Here is a 19,139-nt window from a genome sequence, read left to right as displayed (position 1 = left end):
CAGCATTCAAGGAGCAGGAGAATTGACGTTTCAGGCATAAGCTCTTCATCAGGAATACATAGTAATATCGTACTCGTATAGTAGACAATATAGCAATATCCCATTGACACACCCTTGGCAAAGGACAAGTCAGTAAAATAGATTGTCTCACCGGCAATTCTCCAATCCAGAAGGAAAACCATCAACATTCTGAGAGAGAGAGAGAGAGAGAGAAGCAGCGACAGACATGCCAGAACCCAGCTTCACAACTCCAGCAAAAATTACTGAAAAGCTAAAATTAAAAGTCCTGACTCTGGGGGAGTTTGATCCCCACCCATTCAGGCTGTTTCGATTGTTCAACCTTGACAAAAAAAGCCAAGTCCTCAGAAGCTGTTTACTGTATTAGATTCAAATAGACAGCTCATCACTTCTGTCTTAAAATCACTCTTCAAACAAAAGGACAAAATACACATCTTAAAGCCCCAGTACATCACTGTAGAATGGAGAAGAATGAAAGGGAAGGTGCATGATAGATTGAAAGAGGGGAGATTGAATGGCAGAAGTGATAATGGCTTAATGCATGAAATCAATTTAAAAACAAAATATCTTTGAGTCATTGAATATTTACAGTACACAAGGGATTCAGCTCATTTGTGACAGCTCTCTGCAAGAATAATTTAGCCCCTCTCTTTTCCCTGGCCTTTCTGTGGCTCTGAAGTCCATTTATCTCCATTTATAATGCAGTTCCTCTTCTGAAGCTCTGATTAGAGCACAAAACATACAGCCTCTGATAAGGCCGTAAGAGCTGCCAGAGAACATGGTGGGGGATGGTACAGTTACAATATTTAAAAGGCATCTGGATGGGTATGTGAATAGGAAGGGCACAGAGAGATATGGGCCAAGTGCTGCGATATAGGACTAGATTAATTTAGGATATCTGGTCAGCACGGATGAGTTGGACTAAAGAGTCTGTTTCTGTGCTGTCCATCTCTATGACTAATTTAAACATCTGTGAGAAAGGGTTGTGGTGGTTTCCTAACTGCAAGTGTAGTTTCAAATAAGGGGCAGAGGCAGTTGAATAAATAGCAGCACTTGGCAATAAATGTACTGGTCTGACTGGAGTTATAGTCTGAGGAACACATGATGAATGGGACCAGTGGGTTTCAATTACAACTTTCTCTGTTTTTTCCATCTGGGCATTGACTTCCTGAACTATCCTGAGGGGCACAAATGGGCTGTGCTGAAAGTGTGGACTGGATTCCACAACTGGATCCTGCCTGAATGATCCAGACCTGATATTTTGAACCACTTTCAGGAAAGTTGAAAAGCCGGAGGTTCCTCAATTAATGTGACGTTGGGCAGAACAAGGATTGATTCTCCAAGTCTCAGGGCAGCCTGAATACCGAGGTGATGGTAACGAGGTAAAATGGAACAGGTCAACGGAAGAATGGAGCGGGGCTTTATTTTGGGATCAGGATAGATCGGGTTTCGATCCCGGAAAGGGAGGGCCCAGACAGAAAGGCAGTGGGTCCTGTTACACAGACATAACTAACAGTAACATGCTGTGCAAATGGATGACACTGTCTAAAACTATTTTAATCAAACATATTAATCATTGGAAACCTGCGCCCCTCTTCTAAGTGATTAAAGACTTAACAGTAATGTCGGCTTGTTCAATGCATCACAACAGTTGTATGACACTTTGATCTTCTACTATAAATTCTGTGTCCTCGGTATTCTGCCCAACTAGCTGACGGAATAAGGAGAGGTGCTCTGGAACCTTGTTTTTCAAATAAACCTGTTCGACTATAACCTGGTATTCTGTGTGATTTTCAACGTTCTCCACCTCAGTCCAACACCTTTGGAGTGCCATGGTGGCTCAGTGGTTAGCACTGACGGTAAAAACAATGACTGCAGATGCTGGAAACCAGATTTTGGATTAGTGGTGCTGGAAGAGCACAGCAGTTCAAGCAGCATCCGAGGAGCAGCGAAATCGACGTTTCGGGCAAAAGCCCTTCATCAGGAATAAAGGCAGAGAGCCTGAAGCGTGGAGAGATAAGTTAGAGGAGGGTAGGCGTGGGGAGGAAGTAGCATAGACTACAATAGGTGAGTGGGGGAGGGGATGAAGGTGATAGGTCAGGGAGGAGGGTGGAGTGGATAGGTGGAAAAGAAGATAGGCAGGTAGGACAGGTCATGGGGACAGTGCTGAGCTGGAAGTTTGGAACTAGGGTGAGGTGGGGAAAGGGGAAATGAGGAAACTGTTGAAGTCCACATTGATGCCCTGGGGTTGAAGTGTTCCGAGGCGGAAGATGAGGCGTTCTTCCTCCAGGCATCTGGTGGCGAGGGAGGGCGGTGTAGGAGGCTCAGGACCTCCATGTCCTCGGCAGAGTGGGAGGGGAGTTGAAATGTTGGGCCACAGGGCGGTGTGGTTTATTGGTGCAGGTGTCCCGGAGATGTTCCCTAAAGCGCTCTGCTAGGAGGCATCCAGTCTCCCCAATGTAGAGGAGACCGCATCAGGAGCAATGGATGCAATAAATGATATTAGTGGATGTGTTAGCACTGATGCTTCACAACGCCAGAAACCGAGGTTCGGTTCCGGCCTCGGGTGACTGTCGGTTGGGGTTCGCACATTCTCCTGTGACTGTGCAGGTTTCCTCTGGTTGTTCTGGCTTTTATTGGTAGAGGAATTGAGTTCCGGAGTCCTGAGGTCATGTTGCAGTTGTATAAGACTCTGGTGCGGCCGCATCTGGAGTATTGTGTGCAGTTTTGGTCGCCATACTATAGGAAGGATGTGGAGGCACTGGAACGGGTGCAGAGGAGGTTTACCAGGATGTTGCCTGGTATGGTGGGAAGATCATATGAGGAAAGGCTGAGGCACTTGGGGCTGTTTTCATTGGAGAAAAGAAGGTTTAGGGGTGACTTAATAGAGGTGTACAAGATGATTAGGGGTTTAGATAGGGTTGACCATGAGAACCTTTTTCCACGTATGGAGTCAGCTATTACAAGGGGGCATAGCTTTAAATTAAGGGGTGGTAGGTATAGGACAGATGTTAGGGGTAGATTCTTTACTCAGCGAATCGTGAGTTCATGGAATGCCCTGCCAGTAACAGTGGTGGACTCTCCCTCTTTATGGGTATTTAAACAGGCATTGGATAGACATATGGAGGATAGTGGGCTAGTGTAGGTTAGGTGGGCTTGGATCGGCGCAACATTGAGGGCCGAAGGGCCTGTACTGCTCTGTATTTTTCTATGTTCTATGTTCACACAATCCAAAGATGTGCAGGTTAGGTGAATTGGCCATGCTGAATTGCCCGTAGTGTTCAGGGATGTGTAAGTTAGGTGCATTAGCCTGGGATAAACGTAGAGTAATGGGAATTTGTTTGGCTGGGATACTCTTTGGAAGGACGGAGTTGGGTTGAAGGGCCTGTTTCTACACAGCTGGGATTCTATGGAACCCTGGCACCCCCACATCAAACTATTAGGTGAATCTCCCTGATTGGCCAGAACAAGAGAAGTTTCTAGGCAACCATCGAAAAGACCATGAGACGTGGGAGCAGCAATAGATCATTCAGCCCGTCGGGTTTGCTCAGCATTTAGGGAGATGTTGGCTTATCTGATCATCCTGAACTCCACTTTCCTGCCTTTGGCCCATGACCCTTGATTCTCTCACTGATTAATAATCTGTCTGTCTCAGCCTTGAATATCCTGAATGTCCAGCCTAAAGAGCATTCTCTGGGTGGCACGGCTCAATGGTTAGCAGTGCTGCCTCACAGCGCCAGGAACTGGATTCTACCCTTGGGTGACTGTGTGGAGTTTGCACGTTTTCCGTGTCTGTGTGGGTTTCTTCTGAGTGCTCTGGATTCCTCCCACAGACGAAGATGTGCAGGCTCAGTAGATTGGCCATGCTGAAAAGGGCGATTCAGGCTAGGTGAGTTAGCCACGGGAAATGCAGGGTTACAGGGATAGGGTCGGGGGATGGGTCTGGGTGGGATATTCTTTGGAAGGTCAGTGTGGACTGGAAAGCCTGCTTCTACATTGTAGGGATTCCAGAATTCACAAATGAACACACACGAAAGGCCCATTTATGTCTATTCTGTGGTTTCTGTTGGTGAGTAAATCTTTTATCGATGCCGAGATAACCCCCTACACCAGGAGTTTCTCTTTTGTGCAATACCCGTTGACACGGTGCATTATCAAATACCTTCGAGGAAGCTCAGTCTGTTGTACCCACTCATCCCTCTTTATTTACAGCATGAGGCCTCTTCAAAAAAAAATTCCAACAAAATGGATAAACAGGATTTCCCTTTCACATTTTGCCTTGGTCTGATTACTTTGATTTTTTTCTGAGTCCACCTTATAGCATTTTCAATAATAGTTTCCAATAATATCCCCTGAATAACTGGTCAGTTGGCTGACTTGTAGTTTCCCACTTTCTGCCTCCCTTCTTTTGAAGAACTTACTATTTTCAAACCTGATGGAATATTCTCTGAAAGAGGGGAATCATAGGAAATTGAAACTCCAATACATTAACTATCTCATTCAGCCCTGCTTTTCAGACCGAAGGGTAAATTCTATCAGGGCCTCAGGACTGCATCAGTGGTACTGAGGTGGAGATGGTCGAGAGCATTAAGTTCTTGGGAATGATGGTCACCAACAATCTGTCCTGGTCCACACACATCAACACAGCGGTGAAGAAAGGGCAGGAATATCTCTACTTCCTTGGATGCTAAAGAAATTCAGTGTGTCCACAAGGAGTAAATAAGGCTTCTCAGCTTTTACAGACGTACCATAGAAAGTATCTTATCTGGATACAAGTGTGTGATATGCAACTGTTTTTCCCAAAACCACAAAAAGCTGCAGAGAGTCATGAACACAGCCCAGGCCATCACATAAACCAGTTTTCCATCCATTGACTCTTTGTGACTTCACGCTGCCTTGACAAAGTAACCGACATCAAAGACCCGCTTGATCCCCAGATACACTCTCTTCCACCCTCTTCCAGCAGACAGAAGGTACAAACATTTGAATACATCTACAAGTAGATTCAAGGACAATTTCTTCCCTGCTGTTATCAGACTTCTGAATGGACCTCTCAAATGTTAATTCTGATCTCTCTGCACCTTCTCTGTGGTAATATTAGTGTATTCTGCACTCTGCTCTGTTAACCTGGTGCACTTTATCTGGTGTGGTCTGCCTGTGCAGCGTGTAAAACAACACCTTTCACGGTATCGCAGTCCCTGTCACAACAATAAATCAAACTCAAACTTCTCAGTCTGCAGCTCCAATTCCAGCTGACAAGCTGCCTGGCTCTGTGTGTGCACCAGACTGTAAGGTCAGACAGCAGGACAGGGAGCTTTAAAGTGGGGCTGAGGGGGGACAGTGCTAAAAGGGCAGGGTGGGATCCAAGATGGCGGCGACCCAGCAAGACTGGGTCCACAGTGCTGTACCCAAAACTTGGGAAAAGTGGGCTATCCACCCCCACCACACTCACTAAACCATTTATAATAGTTGTTAACCTTAAATAGTTACCTATTAGTACATTTAAATAGTCTAATACTAGCTGGAAAATGAGTAAAGGGAAGGGAACAGGCGGCTCTAAGAAAGCAGGGACCCCTCCCCCACCCTCTCCCTCTTCAGCTGCAACAAAGGTGTCTTCAGCTACTTCAGGAGATTTACCAATGAAGATGAGCTTTGAGGAGATGTTTGCCAGGTGGGAGGCGAAGATTGATGCTTCTAAATAATCGCTCTGGACAAATTCAAGAGAACAAAGATTTTATTAACAAATTCTGCAGAATTGGATGCCTTCCCAAAGAAAAGCGTACCCAAGCATTACAGCGATCTTTCTTATATAGCAATTTAGAGCCTCCCCATGGCCCCTAGAGGTCACGAGGGTCATTGCTTTACAATGATCTCATTTCTTACAGAGAAAGCATATGATCATGTCCTCATTGTCTCGAACTCCAGCTGCATAACCCACTTCCCTGTCTAATGATATTTTCAGCCCCTGAATTTAGCAACCGTCTCGCACCTTGTACTCTTAGCTGGTTGTTTTTGCACCATATTAGCAGAAGTATTGTCTCGCTCAAGGTTTCGTTATTTTTCAAAGCTGACCCCTTGCCCTCAGCTAGCTTGTTTTTCTTACTAACTGTTTACATTGCAATACTGATCGTTAGAAGATCAATCTTTACGTAAATTAGCCCAAACGTTAACATTTCCTTAAAATAAAACAGCTAGTATATATAAAATAAAGTAGCAAGACATACCACATATTTAGTTTGGTTATATATTAAATGTCTAGGGTACCATGCACATCTTAATAGCTTCTTGTTGCATAATAAAGCAAATCTAAATCTCACAACTCCACCCTTTTTCTTTTTAAGATGTGCATGCGTAACAGAATAGGCTGAATTACGGCTCAGGGAGGTCCTTCTGTCTTTTCAATAGTAAAACTTTAAGTTCATGAGTACCATGTTGGGGTATGGCAATGGCTTGCATCTGGGCGATATGGCGTTGGATCAATACCCTAACACAAGGAACCAGACAGGGAATAACGAGGAACAGGGCCCCGACACCCACCATCATTATTAATGCCATGCGCCACCAGCCACCCCCAAAAAGCGTGTTCCACCAACTAGCGTCCCCTATAGGTCGCCACGTCTGGACAGGTACATGGGCCATTTTACGGATGTCCCGGGTGATTTTTAGGACAGCCTCGTAGTTATCGTCTATTTCCAGACAGCAATTTGTCGTGTTAAACTTCCCGCAGACACCCCCTTCAGAGGCAAGCAGGTAGTCTAAAGCAAGACGATTCTGATATATTGCAGCCCTCATTTGAGACTGCTATCTAGCCAGTAATTCCAATGCGAAGGCGGTTTTGTTGGTGATTATTTCCATCACCGCCTGCAAGCGAATGATACGATTAAGCATATAAATTGGAGTTCTGTAACCCCAAGAGCCATCCTGAGCCCAACTTGCCGGCCCATAATACTCAATGATACGGGACGGTGGCCAATCTGCGCCCCACTTGGCCAAGTGGATGTCTCCGTACTTGTGGACATTCCACTGACTAGCACTCCTACGCTTCCGTGCTAGCTTTCCGGACCTCCGTTGCAGGGAGTCGAACAACTTAACCCCCAGGTCAGCCCCTTGATCACGGGGGAGGAGAAAGAACTCCGGTCTGACTATACCGAGGAAGCATAAGCCACCCCATTTCTCGGGCAACCTGGAATACGCCAGATCCCCACAAATCCAAAATAAACCATCGGGAGCCGGACCCCCTCCACTGTCCCTGGCAACACCGTCCCAGGCCTCCCTAATTCCCGGCATTCCCGCATAAGGGCCAGAACCACTGCAATTCCAGGAATCAGAGGTGGGATGCAACCGCCTGCAGGTGAGATCCCCTTGTTGGGTGATAGACAACCCAAGGGGTTGTTTGGTGAGAAACCAACCCAAGGGTCGGGGCCACCAAGTGTCTGTGGTGAGATTCAAGACCCGCTGACAGGGGCTGTCACCAACTGGGCGGGACCCCTGTTTCCCAACGCAGAAGTGGCCCGTCGGGGTATTCTGCAATTTCCAGACTTGATAAATTCTGTTCTTGGAGTAAGTCCAATTGTATTCGAGGATTTCCTGAACATCCAAACTCTCCCCCGTCCATGGCCACTGCTCGGTCATATGCGGACCCCCACAAACCCAACAGCTCGTCACATTTAAAATTTTGGCAATTTGAGACGTGAAGTCAATAAAGAGATTTTTCACAACATCAGGAAGAGTAAGCCGACTCTCAATGTCCTCATAGAGGGAGGAAACCTTGGCTGAGGCGGCTATTCTGGCATCGTAATTTGGAATAGATTTCTCTAATCTGGGATATATTTCCTTAACCCGGTCAAAGTGGTCCGCTGCCGAGCCAGTAAAACTGATACAGAGCCATTGTGCCATAAGTGGACAGTCTATATTTCCACTCGTGTAATATCCCAGGCTGAATACCTGGTAGTAATGTTCCCCATCCTCCCAACATGGTATCATTTTCTCCCGGTTGTAACAGGCACCACTTATTTTAGTGTGAAACACAAAAGACCCCGGAAAGACATGGTCTCCCCATTTCACAGTTTGGCGGCATTTGTCGCACGGCCTGTTAGCCATATCCCAGCTGTCTTTTTTTTAATGCAGACCCATTCGTGTTCTTCCCAAATACATTCATGGACCCTCCCCTCAGGCCATCCAATATATCCCTTATTTAACATTTGATAATACAATTTCCCATCCTCCCAACATTCCTCCCGGGACTCCTCATCATGGCAAAGGGAGAAGAAATTAGGATCTCCCAATTGAATTATAGCGCCGCATTTGGCACATTCCCCTTTAGGTCTTCTTTTATCTGTTTCCAGCAATTCAGCATGTCCCTGTAAACTGTCTGTTGACATACACAACCATTCGTAATTTATAAAGGGGCAACGATAGACCCTAGCCTTAGATAGACCGAGATATCCCCTGTTTTTTTTACTTGATAGTATAGTTTTCCCTTTTTCCCAGCACTTTTGTTGTGGGTACATATCATAACAGCGAGTATTATTAGCATAAGAGGAGTGGGATACAAAGGATCCGCATAACTCTAACTCAGTGTCCCACACCCGAACCCTAGAGCGTCATTTATCACAGTTACCAGTCAATTTCCCCACTAAAAGGAAGGCAAATAATAATACAATATGTAGCAAAAGAGTCCCAAGAGAGTTCATTTTTGATGTTTCTTTAACTTCACCACCAACGGTTCATCACCGGCCTCACACGACCAAGAGTCCTCTTTGGGCGGCGGCACCGGGCCTTTTAGTCTGGCGGCGTGAGTCCACCCTTTTTCTTTTGTTCGTATGGCAACATCGGTGGTGAGTAACACCTGAAACGGTCCCTCCCAGAGTGATTGGAGTTTCTTCGGTTTCCAGGATTTTATCAAAACCCAGTCTCCCGGTTCCACTTTGTGGAGGTGGATATCGAGTGGAGGGGTCTGAGTCAGGAATCCCTGGTGGAGTAAACGAGAAACAGCGAAGCCACATATCTCATGACTCACGCTCTAGGTGACAAACACTCAAACATTCATGCACTAACAAACAGATGAATTCAAGCCAGACCACAAAGTGTTAAACTGCTTGTTAGCTGAGAAGCCCTTTTTTATAAAAAAAAATCCATACACAAACACAAATTCTCACATCCACAGAGACTTTTTTTTACAATCAAATTTGCACACACAAAGACACACATAAATCTTCACCAACACAAAATTCCTACAGAGGGGGGCGGCCCACACAGACGTAAATATTCAGGTTTAGATAAACACCGTATTTATCCAACTCCTTTTGTCTTTCATACAGTCCTCCCATACTACTGCTACCAGTATCTTAGCCTTCCGTTCCTCCGCCATTATGCCTCTCTATACAAATACCTTCTGAACCTCCTGTAACAACTCCGACTCATTTCTACCGCTCCCGTCCTCTATCTTCTGTAACTTCTTCTGGATATCAGGCCATGCCTTTGTACTCATTTCTACCGCTCCCTTAATCTGTGTAAGAATGGACAGGGAGACTCGTCCTTTCCCTGCCTCAGGTCAAAAACCTTGGCTAACTTTCGCTGTTTGGGGATGCAAGTTTGTATCCCTCGGATTATCAAATTTTGCATGTCTAGTATATTATTTCACTTTTCTATATTATGGTTGTCTCAGTTAGGGTTCTGAAGGGGATATTTGTCCTCACCCCTGACCATCCCCCTCCCATGCCAAATTGTCCGGCAAGCTTAATACCGGTGCTGTTACTAGTTTTTTTAAAAAAAATCTCAATTAACACTTTCCCTATTCAGTATCCCCATATAAGTCTCCTTTCTCCCCCAGTAAATAGTATATTCAAAAATAGACATTAACTCAGCCCACATATACAGACTGGGCCTCAAACATTAATTAATTTGTTCTGACAATCCTATCGGATTCTCATCCAGGACCGTCATTTCCTTTTAAATGTTCCGACCTCCCCACTGGTGAGGGGGTCACACACAAACCCAATTTCCTTGTCCCCTATCGGCACTTTTTAAGAAATATTGTAATGTTCCAAACTTCTCATATCCTCAAACACCAATTTTAATTCATGCTTGACTAACTTTAAAGCCTGTTCCTAAACTGTAAACATATATATATATCCATTTATTTAGTATTTAATATTTAAAATATAAAATACATACAGTTCCCAAATTTTAAAACCCACTGTAATCACCCAAATTTAGTATCCTAATTTAGATCCAAAATTAGTTTTCTTGTGTACTCCTAACTATTTCTCAATTACAATACTTTAGGTCATAAAATAATCATAACTGTCTTACAATAATTTGTCATTTCAAGTTTTAAAAAAATTCTAATAGCCGAATCCAAGGTCTCAGATAATAACTATGGAAGTCCTAACTACAACTGTCCTTCACATAGTGAAAATAAATCATGTTAAATTTTCATAAAAATCACATTTAAAACAATCCTGGAACTCAAGTTCCAGTGAATAAAACTTCCTCATTCAATCACCAACAAACAAATGTGCATTCAACCCGAATCACAGAGAGTTAAATGTTTTGCAAGCAGTTCTCTCTCTCTCTCTCTCTCTGTCGGTCTTACTGCAAACTGCTGGTTAAAAAAAACTTCAGTTGTCTTATATCATTTGAGTTTAATGAGGCTACAACAAATCCTGTGGTCCGTTCCCCAACCGGGACCTCCCGTGCGGGGACAGTCTCACTACTTCTTTATCCCCTTTTCTCCTCATGTCTCTCTCTCTCTCTCTCTCTCTCTCTCTCTCTGTTTCTCTCTGTTTTAGTCTTGGATTATATTTATTCTTTAAATGATCATTTAAAATTTGACAAACCCAATCCTCGTCCGATCCAAATTTGGGCCACCAAACAGAACCCCCTTGAATAGGTTGTTGTGACCATTTTTCGCAAAATTTAACCATTTTTCGTCTAGACTTCCCCTTTCTTTTTCCATGACCCCAGTTACGTAACATTCGTCCTAACGGGCTATCATCCGGCACCCCCTTGTATTCTTCATCAGGCAATGGTTCAGGCACTCTTGTGCCCCCGTTTCCCATACCGAAGATAAGTACAAGCAAATAAACCGCCCGTGCGAGAAACAAGAATATCCCACACTCACCGGATTTCCTTATGATCGACCGGGTAGCGGCAACAGGTAATCCACCCTTGGTAACTGACTGAACGCAGAGTCTCCGGTACGTAAACAACACCAAACAAGGCAAGGTGTCCTTGAGTTTCGCATCAGTCAGAGACCAAACCCTGGTAACTGATTGAGCGCAGAGACTCCGGTACGTAAACAACACCTGACAAGACAAGGTGTCCTTGAGTCCTGTGCATCAAGCAGAGACCAAACCCTGGTAACCAATTGAGCGCAGAGACTCCGGTACATAAACAACACCTGACAAGACAAGGTGTCCTTGAGTTTCGCGCATCAATCAGAGACCAAACCTGTCCGAACGCAACAGAAGAAATCTGTGCCTACCTGGCTTCAGTGCACCAAAATTACTCGATCCCCTGCCTGTTTTTCCCTTTATGACTGGCCAGTCTCCTCCCTCTTTGTTCTCCTGAGCCTCCCGGATACCACTCGCTCAAGCCGCGAAGCGGGACGGCGAGTAAGGAATCGGGGACTACCGAACTCGGTAGGGTGCACCGTCTCCGATGTCCTTCCTTGAGCCCACCGCAGCCGGAGTGTGGAGCCGGACGAGCCCCCAAGTTGTTAGAAATGAAAATTCACTTCTAAATAATCGCTCTGGACAAATTCAAGAGAACAAAGATTTTATTAACAAATTCTGCAGAATTGGATGCCTTCCCAAAGAAAAGCGTACCCAAGCATTACAGCGATCTTTCTTATATAGCAATTTAGAGCCTCCCCATGGCCCCTAGAGGTCACGAGGGTCATTGCTTTACAATGATCTCATTTCTTACAGAGAAAGCATATGATCATGTCCTCATTGTCTCGAACTCCAGCTGCATAACCCACTTCCCTGTCTAATGATATTTTCAGCCCCTGAATTTAGCAACCGTCTCGCACCTTGTACTCTTAGCTGGTTGTTTTTGCACCATATTAGCAGAAGTATTGTCTCGCTCAAGGTTTCGTTATTTTTCAAAGCTGACCCCTTGCCCTCAGCTAGCTTGTTTTTCTTACTAACTGCTTACATTGCAATACTGATCGTTAGAAGATCAATCTTTACGTAAATTAGCCCAAACGTTAACATTTCCTTAAAATAAAACAGCTAGTATATATAAAATAAAGTAGCAAGACATACCACATATTTAGTTTGGTTATATATTAAATGTCTAGGGTACCATGCACATCTTAATAGCTTCTTGTTGCATAATAAAGCAAATCTAAATCTCACAGTCTCGGCAGAGCAGAGAAGCACTATCAGCCGAGCTGCAGAAGCAGGGCAGAGACATTCAGGAATTGGGGTGCCGAGTCAGAGAGGTGGAGTCGAAGGCCGCAGCCTCAGAGACTGGGATAAAATCAACAGCCGACCACATCCGTTTTCTCGAGAATCGAGTCCAGAACCTAGAAAACCACATTGATGACCTCGAAAATCGATGTCGTAGAAAAAATATTCGGTTGTTGGGCCTTCCCGAGCAGGAAGAGGGAGGCCAGCTGACAGCATTCTTAGAGCATTGGCTGCCACAACTTTTAAATCTGCAGGCTGGATCAGGCCAGGTAAGGGTAGAATGGGCCTACCGGGTCACAGTACGTGGGCCCGGCTCAACCCAGCGCCCACGCCCGGTCCTGTTCCAGCTGCAGAGCTATAGGGAGAGGCAGATTAGATTAGATTACTTACAGTGTGGAAACAGGCCCTTCGGCCCAACAAGTCCACACCGACCCGCCGAAGCGCAATCCACCCATACCCCTACATATACCCCTTACCTAACACTATGGGCAATTTAGCATGGCCAATTCACCTGACCCGCACATCTTTGGACTGTGGGAGGAAACCGAGCACCCGGAGGAAACCCACGCAGACACGGGGAGAACGTGCAAACTCCACACAGACAGTCGTCTGAGGCGGGAATTGAACCCTGGTCCCTGGCGCTGTGAGGCAGCAGTGCTAACCACTGTGCCACCGTGCCGCCCAGATGCTCCTGGAAGCCTCAAGAAATCTGGGAAAAGATCCCCAAGCTATGACCCACAAAGGATCCAGGATCATGCTGTTCCAGGACTTCTCCCCAGCTTTGGTCCGAAAGAGGAAGGCATTCGATGAGGCGAAGAAACGTTTAAGGGACTTAAATATCCAGTACTCCTTACGATATCCAGCGACGCTACGCCTTAGCCACGAAGGATCCATATATAACTTCGGATCACCGGAGAAGGCTAAGGAATTCTTGGACTCTCTTAAATAAGCTGTAAGAGATTGTGGACGCTGGTCTGCCTTTCCCATTATTTTGGTTTACATCCCTTCATCTTTTCTTATCTTTCCCCCTATGTGTGTATGTATATATATATGTTGGGGCGTTTGGTTAATGTTGATGGGGGGAGGTGGTTACCTTATTCTATTTTACTTCTGTTTTTAGGAGCGGGGTTGTTTTTCTTTCCCCTGTTATTTTGTGGTATTATATTTAAGTATTACGTGTTGAGATTGTAATCTTATAGTTATATATGGTATTAATATTCCCAAATATATTTAGGTGTGGGTGTGGGTGGGGGTGGGGTGTTCACTGTTAACTCTAGCTTTATATTATATTTGAATTCTCCTCATTTTATTGAGGAACACCTGGGTCAAGGGTGGGGCACTGGTTGGAAGAGGGTAAGATGGACTGTGGGAGAGGAAGTGACGCTCCCTGGGAACAAGGGAGAAAATCTCCAATTCGGAATGTTTTATATTTTTTATACTTAGAAAGAGTTTTTTGTTATATTGTTTTGAGTGTATCAGAGAGTCTTTACTTTTGTAAATCTTGTATGCTCCATGCTCGGGATGTTCTAGATAGGGTTTCCCCTCCCGAGGGGTCTCGGATCTGTCCAGATGATTATGGCTGAACAGTCGGTTAAGTGGTGCACCTGAAATGTCAGGGGGAGTAATTCGCCAGTTAAAAGGAAGAAAATATTATCAAATCTTAAGAAGGAGAGAGTTGATATAGCTCTCCTACAGGAGACACACCTGTCGGATAAAGAACACTTAAAATTACGACAGGGCGGATTTGATCAGGCCTTTTTTTCCTCTTTTAATTCAAAAAGCAGGGGAGTCGTTATCCTTGTCCGGAAGAACTTGCCTTTGAAAATTCTAAATCAGATAAAAGACGAATCTGGACGATATATTTTGATTAAAGCCCTCATAAATGGAGAGGAATATGGGATCTTAAATGTGTACTGCCCCCCGGCACACCCCTTTAAATTCATAACGGAAGCTTTTTCAAAACTGATGGCCTTTGGTGCCCGTCATACAATTATAGGGGGAGACTTTAATTGTATTATGGATCCGGAAATAGACAGGATTCCCAAGAGTGCCGCTGGAGTATCTCCCAGATCTAGACAACTGGCGGACCTGAATAAAGAATTAGGATTGGTAGATGTATGGAGATGTCTCCATCCACAGGGTAGAGATTTTTCTTTCTACTCTAATCCACATAAATGTCACACAAGAATTGATATGTTTTTTGCCCCATCGATTTTTCTAAACTCTATAGCAACCTGTAAAATAGGTACTATAGCAATCTCTGACCATGCCGCTGTATACATGGAAACTAAGGTAAAGAACAATGGGACATCTGCTCGGCATTGGCGTATGGACCCCTTCCTGATAAAAGATAGCAAATTTTTAAAGTACTTCTCCCAAGAACTTAAAACTTTTTTAGAAATTAATACTGGTACGGCTAGCAATCCGTCAATGATGTGGGAGACCATCAAAGCTTATGCACGAGGTTTGATCATCTCCTATTCAGCGACCCAGAGGAAAATGAAGGGAGAGCAACAGCGTCTGCTCGAAGCTCGCCTAAAAGCAGCCGAAGCAGCATACGCTGATAGACCTTCTATCACAAAATTGCAGAGGATTACAGCTCTTAGGACAGCTTTAAACACCGCGCTTACTCAAATGGCTAAAAGGGAAATATTATTTGCGAAACAAAGATTATATGAATATGGCAACAAACCGGGTAGATACTTAGCATTTCTTGCAAAGAAAAAGAAAGCCCCTCAAACTATTCCGACCATCAAGGAAAGTACAGGTACCCTGACTCATGATCATAAAAAGATCAATGCGACCTTTAAAGAATTTTATTCTGAACTATATAGATCGCAGGATTGTGAAGATAGGATTAGGAGGATGCAGTCATTTTTAAAAAATTTGACCTTCCTGGGCCTGACTCCGGAACAGGTGTCGGCCCTAAATACCCCTTTAACAGTCCAAGAAATACTTGAGGCAATTAGGCAACTTCAGAGCGGAAAAGCATCGGGCCCGGATGGTTTTCAAGCTGAATTCTATAAAGAATTTACAGGAATATTGGTTGACCCACTTATGGATATGTATAATTTTGCGCATAGTCAGGTCTGTCTCCCGCCCACGCTGAAAGAAGCAAATATTTCTCTTATCCTCAAAAAAGGAAAAGACCCAGAAGATTGTGCATCTTACAGACCAATATCCTTACTAAATGTAGACTTTAAAATTCTCTCAAAAATGTTAGCACTAAGACTAGAAAGGGTACTGCCATATATTATAAAGGAGGACTAGACGGGATTTATTAAGGGCCGCAGATCATCCAATAATATCAGAAGGGTCTTGAATATGATCCAAGCCTGTCATCAGGGAAAGATACCAGGAGTAGTAATTTCATTGGATGCGGAAAAGGCATTTGATAGGGTTGAATGGTCATATTTATTTTACACATTGGAAAGGTTTGGCGTTGGACAGGTGTTTACCAAATGGGTTTCAACATTGTATAATGACCCCAAAGCAGCTGTTATTACTAATGGGTTAAGATCGGATGGCTTCAGTGTGGGTAGGGGCTGCCGTCAAGGATGTCCTCTCTCACCATTGTTGTTTACACTGATAATCGAACCATTAGCAGAAGCCATCCGGGCTGATCCTAATATAATGGCCCCGAGGATTGGTACAGGTAAACACAAAATTACCCTCTATGCAGATGACATTCTCTTATTCCTCAGTAATCCTTTAATGTCAGTGCCTCGTCTAATTCAAGTTATTAATACATTTAGTGCATTCTCAGGCTATAAACTTAATTTTTCAAAATCGGAAGCCATGCCAATGGGTGGTCTGGCTATGATACCCCACTTAATGGACGGATCCCCTTTTCCCTTCCGTTGGTCCCTGGAGGGCTTCTTATATTTAGGTATTTTTATCACGCCAGTATTTGATCAGCTGTATAGGGCTAATTTTGTACAATTAATGGAAAGGATAAGGCAGGACCTCCAGCGATGGAGAGACCTTCCGATTTCCTGGCTAGGGAGAATAGCATTAATTAAAATGAATGTTCTGCCCCGTCTCTTATATCCTATGAAAATGCTCCCGCTGATGCTGCCAAGGCTAGCCCTACGTAAATTATATGGCTGGTTGGGCTCCTTTATTTGGAACCATAGACGGCCCCTTATTAAGCTGAAGAAGCTACAGCTTCCACAGGCAAGGGGAGGACTGGACTTCCCAGACTTTAGGAAATATCAGTTAAGCTCCCTACTAAGTTACATAGCTGATTGGGTTTCATCTGATCCACAATCAATTTGGCTGGATATCGAAGCCTCCCAAGTAAAATACCCACTTATTAACCTTTTATTTTCAGATAAGAGGAAAATCATTACAGACCACTGTAAAAATCCCATAATATTAAACACAATTAAGGCCTGGAATATAATGCGGCAAAATGAGGGTAACTCACATAAAACATCCCCCCATGCACCAGTAGTATGCGCATGGGGATTCCAACCGGGGATTACAGATGCCACCTTTAAACTCTGGAGATCCAGGGGCATCTCATGCTTAGGGGACCTATTTAAAGATGGGATCCTGATGTCCTTTGAGCAGCTGCATCTGAAATTCGGAATACCTAATGGGGATCTCTTTCGATACTTCCAAGTTCGAGATTATATACAGAGGAAGACTACATTAATAGATAGTCTTTATAAATCAGACAGAGAACGTAATGTCTTACGACCAGCGGGGGCATCCTCCGTTAGTACTATATACCATTTGCTACATGAAGGAGTCTCAGGAGACATGGATGACCTGCTTAAAACATGGGAGCAGGACTTGGGGCTAGAAATCTCTGAGGATATGTGGAATGACATTTGGGAAAATGCTAGAAGAATTGCTATCTGTAACAGAACTCAGGCTATCCAACTAAAGATACTTCATAGGGCCCATATAGCTCCGGCTCGACTGGCAAAACTTAAGGCAGGAGCATCTCCAATGTGTCCCAAATGCAAAATAGAGGTGGGTACTCTTGTACATTGTCTGTGGACTTGTCAGAAAATCCGCAGATACTGGACTAAAGTGGCAAATACCCTGACAGAAATTTTAGGAACGGAAATTAGGGTGGACCCTGTATCTCTCCTTTTGGGCTTTTCGAACCTCTCATCTCTGGATATGCATGGGAAGAGACTATTTTCTATTCTCTCTTTCTGTGCAAGGAAAAATATTTTGGTGAACTGGGTGGCTGAGGGCCCCCCTGGACTTTCAAATTGGCACAGATTAATTATGGAATATATCCCCCTTGACTTCCTCACAAATATGGTGCACCGAAAGACTGAATTATTTTATAAAATATGGCAGCCCTTTTTGAATTATATAAATGCAGATATTTCGGCTATCCTAACAAGGGCTTTTATTTAGTGAAGATTTCAGACCGGGCTGCTCCAGGGCCCCTTGGGAGAGGAATCCTGCGCGAATACGGGTTTTATTATATTTGATGTTTATACATTCCGAGCATGTAAGAGACTTAGGTATACGCTCTGGTTAGTTATAAGTTAGATTAGTAGAAAGTTGAGGTTTTTTTTCTTTCTTTTTTCGTTTCTTTTTTTTTCTTTTTTTGTTTTCTTTCTTTCTCTTTTCTTTGTTAAATTATGACTATTGTATATATGATTTAATTGTACATCAATGTTTGTATTTGAGAGTTTTGTTTATTTTTGTAAATTTGCAAAAATGTTAAATTTCAATAAAAATATCTACAAAAAATAAGGGCAGGGTGAGGCAGGGATGCTGTGAGCATCCAGGGAGGTGCAGAGTGAGTTAGCACTGAGAGAGCTGGGAAATAGTCCTGAGGGAACCTGGACCAATCCACGAGCTGGGTGCCTGTCTCTGTGAGCATAGTATCATGGCAGCAGCATTCCAATGATAGTTACCGGTGTGACCCAAAGGACAACGTTAAAGTGCAGACACATACTGTAAGTGGATGGGAGCTGTGCCATGATGGTGTGGACAGGCTGGCACATGTTGAATGCCAATGTCTTTGGTAGCGGGATGTATGCAGCTGCTGCCTGGGAGTGCGCGCTGAGATGTTGGTGTAGACAGGCAGGAGGCTGGAAGAACACAGCAAGCCAGGCAGCACCAGGAGGTGGAGATGTTAACTTTTCGGTTGTAATCCTTCTTCAAGACTAGGGCTGGGTGTGGAGGGAACTACAGATAAAGGGGTTGGTGCGGACAGGGTGGTGAAGTGAGGATAGCTGATGACAGTCGACTGTATGACCTGGTTGGTCAATGGGAAAATGAATTCATTTGGTGGCAGAGATTGTGGAAGGGAGGGGGAGGGACTGGGAATGGAGTCGGGGGATGGAGAGGGAGGTTATTTGAAACTGGAGAACTCAATGTTGAATCCTCTCGGCTCGAGTGTGCCCAGGTGATAGATAAGGTGTTGTTCCTCCAATAGGAGCTCTGGTTTGTTTTGGCAATGGAAGAGGCCAAGGATGGTCATGTCAGAAAGGGAGTGGGAAGGGGAATTGAAATGGGCGGTGACTGGGAGGTCTGGTTGGCCCCTGTGGGCCCAGCTGCGATGCTTGGTGAACCATTCCCTAAGTTTACGTTCAGTCTCCCTGATGTAGAGAAGACCACATTGGGAGCACTTGATACAGTTAACTCGGTTGGAAGAGAGGCAGGTGAACCTCTGTCTGACCTGGAAGGCTGTTTGGGGCCCTGGATGGAGGTGAGGGGGTGGTG

At 44.4% G+C, this 19,139-nt stretch overlaps 1 protein-coding gene across 1 annotated transcript; it reads right to left on the bottom strand.

The window, feature by feature from the left end:
* Positions 1–5,734: 5,734 nt before the first annotated feature.
* On the bottom strand, positions 5,735–12,189 carry LOC132832531 (endogenous retrovirus group 3 member 1 Env polyprotein-like). Its single transcript, XM_060850614.1, has 2 exons — positions 11,507–12,189; positions 5,735–8,989 (listed from the first exon to the last, which is right to left on the bottom strand). The coding sequence occupies exon 2, from the start codon at positions 8,116–8,118 to the stop codon at positions 6,820–6,822; it is 1,299 nt and encodes a 432-aa protein (XP_060706597.1). The 5' UTR covers positions 8,119–8,989; positions 11,507–12,189; the 3' UTR covers positions 5,735–6,819.
* Positions 12,190–19,139: the final 6,950 nt, after the last annotated feature.

The sequence above is a fragment of the Hemiscyllium ocellatum genome, chromosome 35, assembly GCF_020745735.1.
Source record: "Hemiscyllium ocellatum isolate sHemOce1 chromosome 35, sHemOce1.pat.X.cur, whole genome shotgun sequence".
In the NCBI taxonomy this organism is placed as follows: domain Eukaryota; kingdom Metazoa; phylum Chordata; class Chondrichthyes; order Orectolobiformes; family Hemiscylliidae; genus Hemiscyllium; species Hemiscyllium ocellatum.
Note: the sequence above shows the minus strand (reverse complement) of the source record. Positions and strands in the feature narration are given on the sequence as shown.

What these genes read in the sequence shown, in the direction of transcription:
- LOC132832531 (XM_060850614.1), bottom strand. Translation starts at nt 8,118, where the DNA reads ATGGCTAACAGGCCGTGCGACAAATGCCGCCAAACTGTGAAATGGGGA.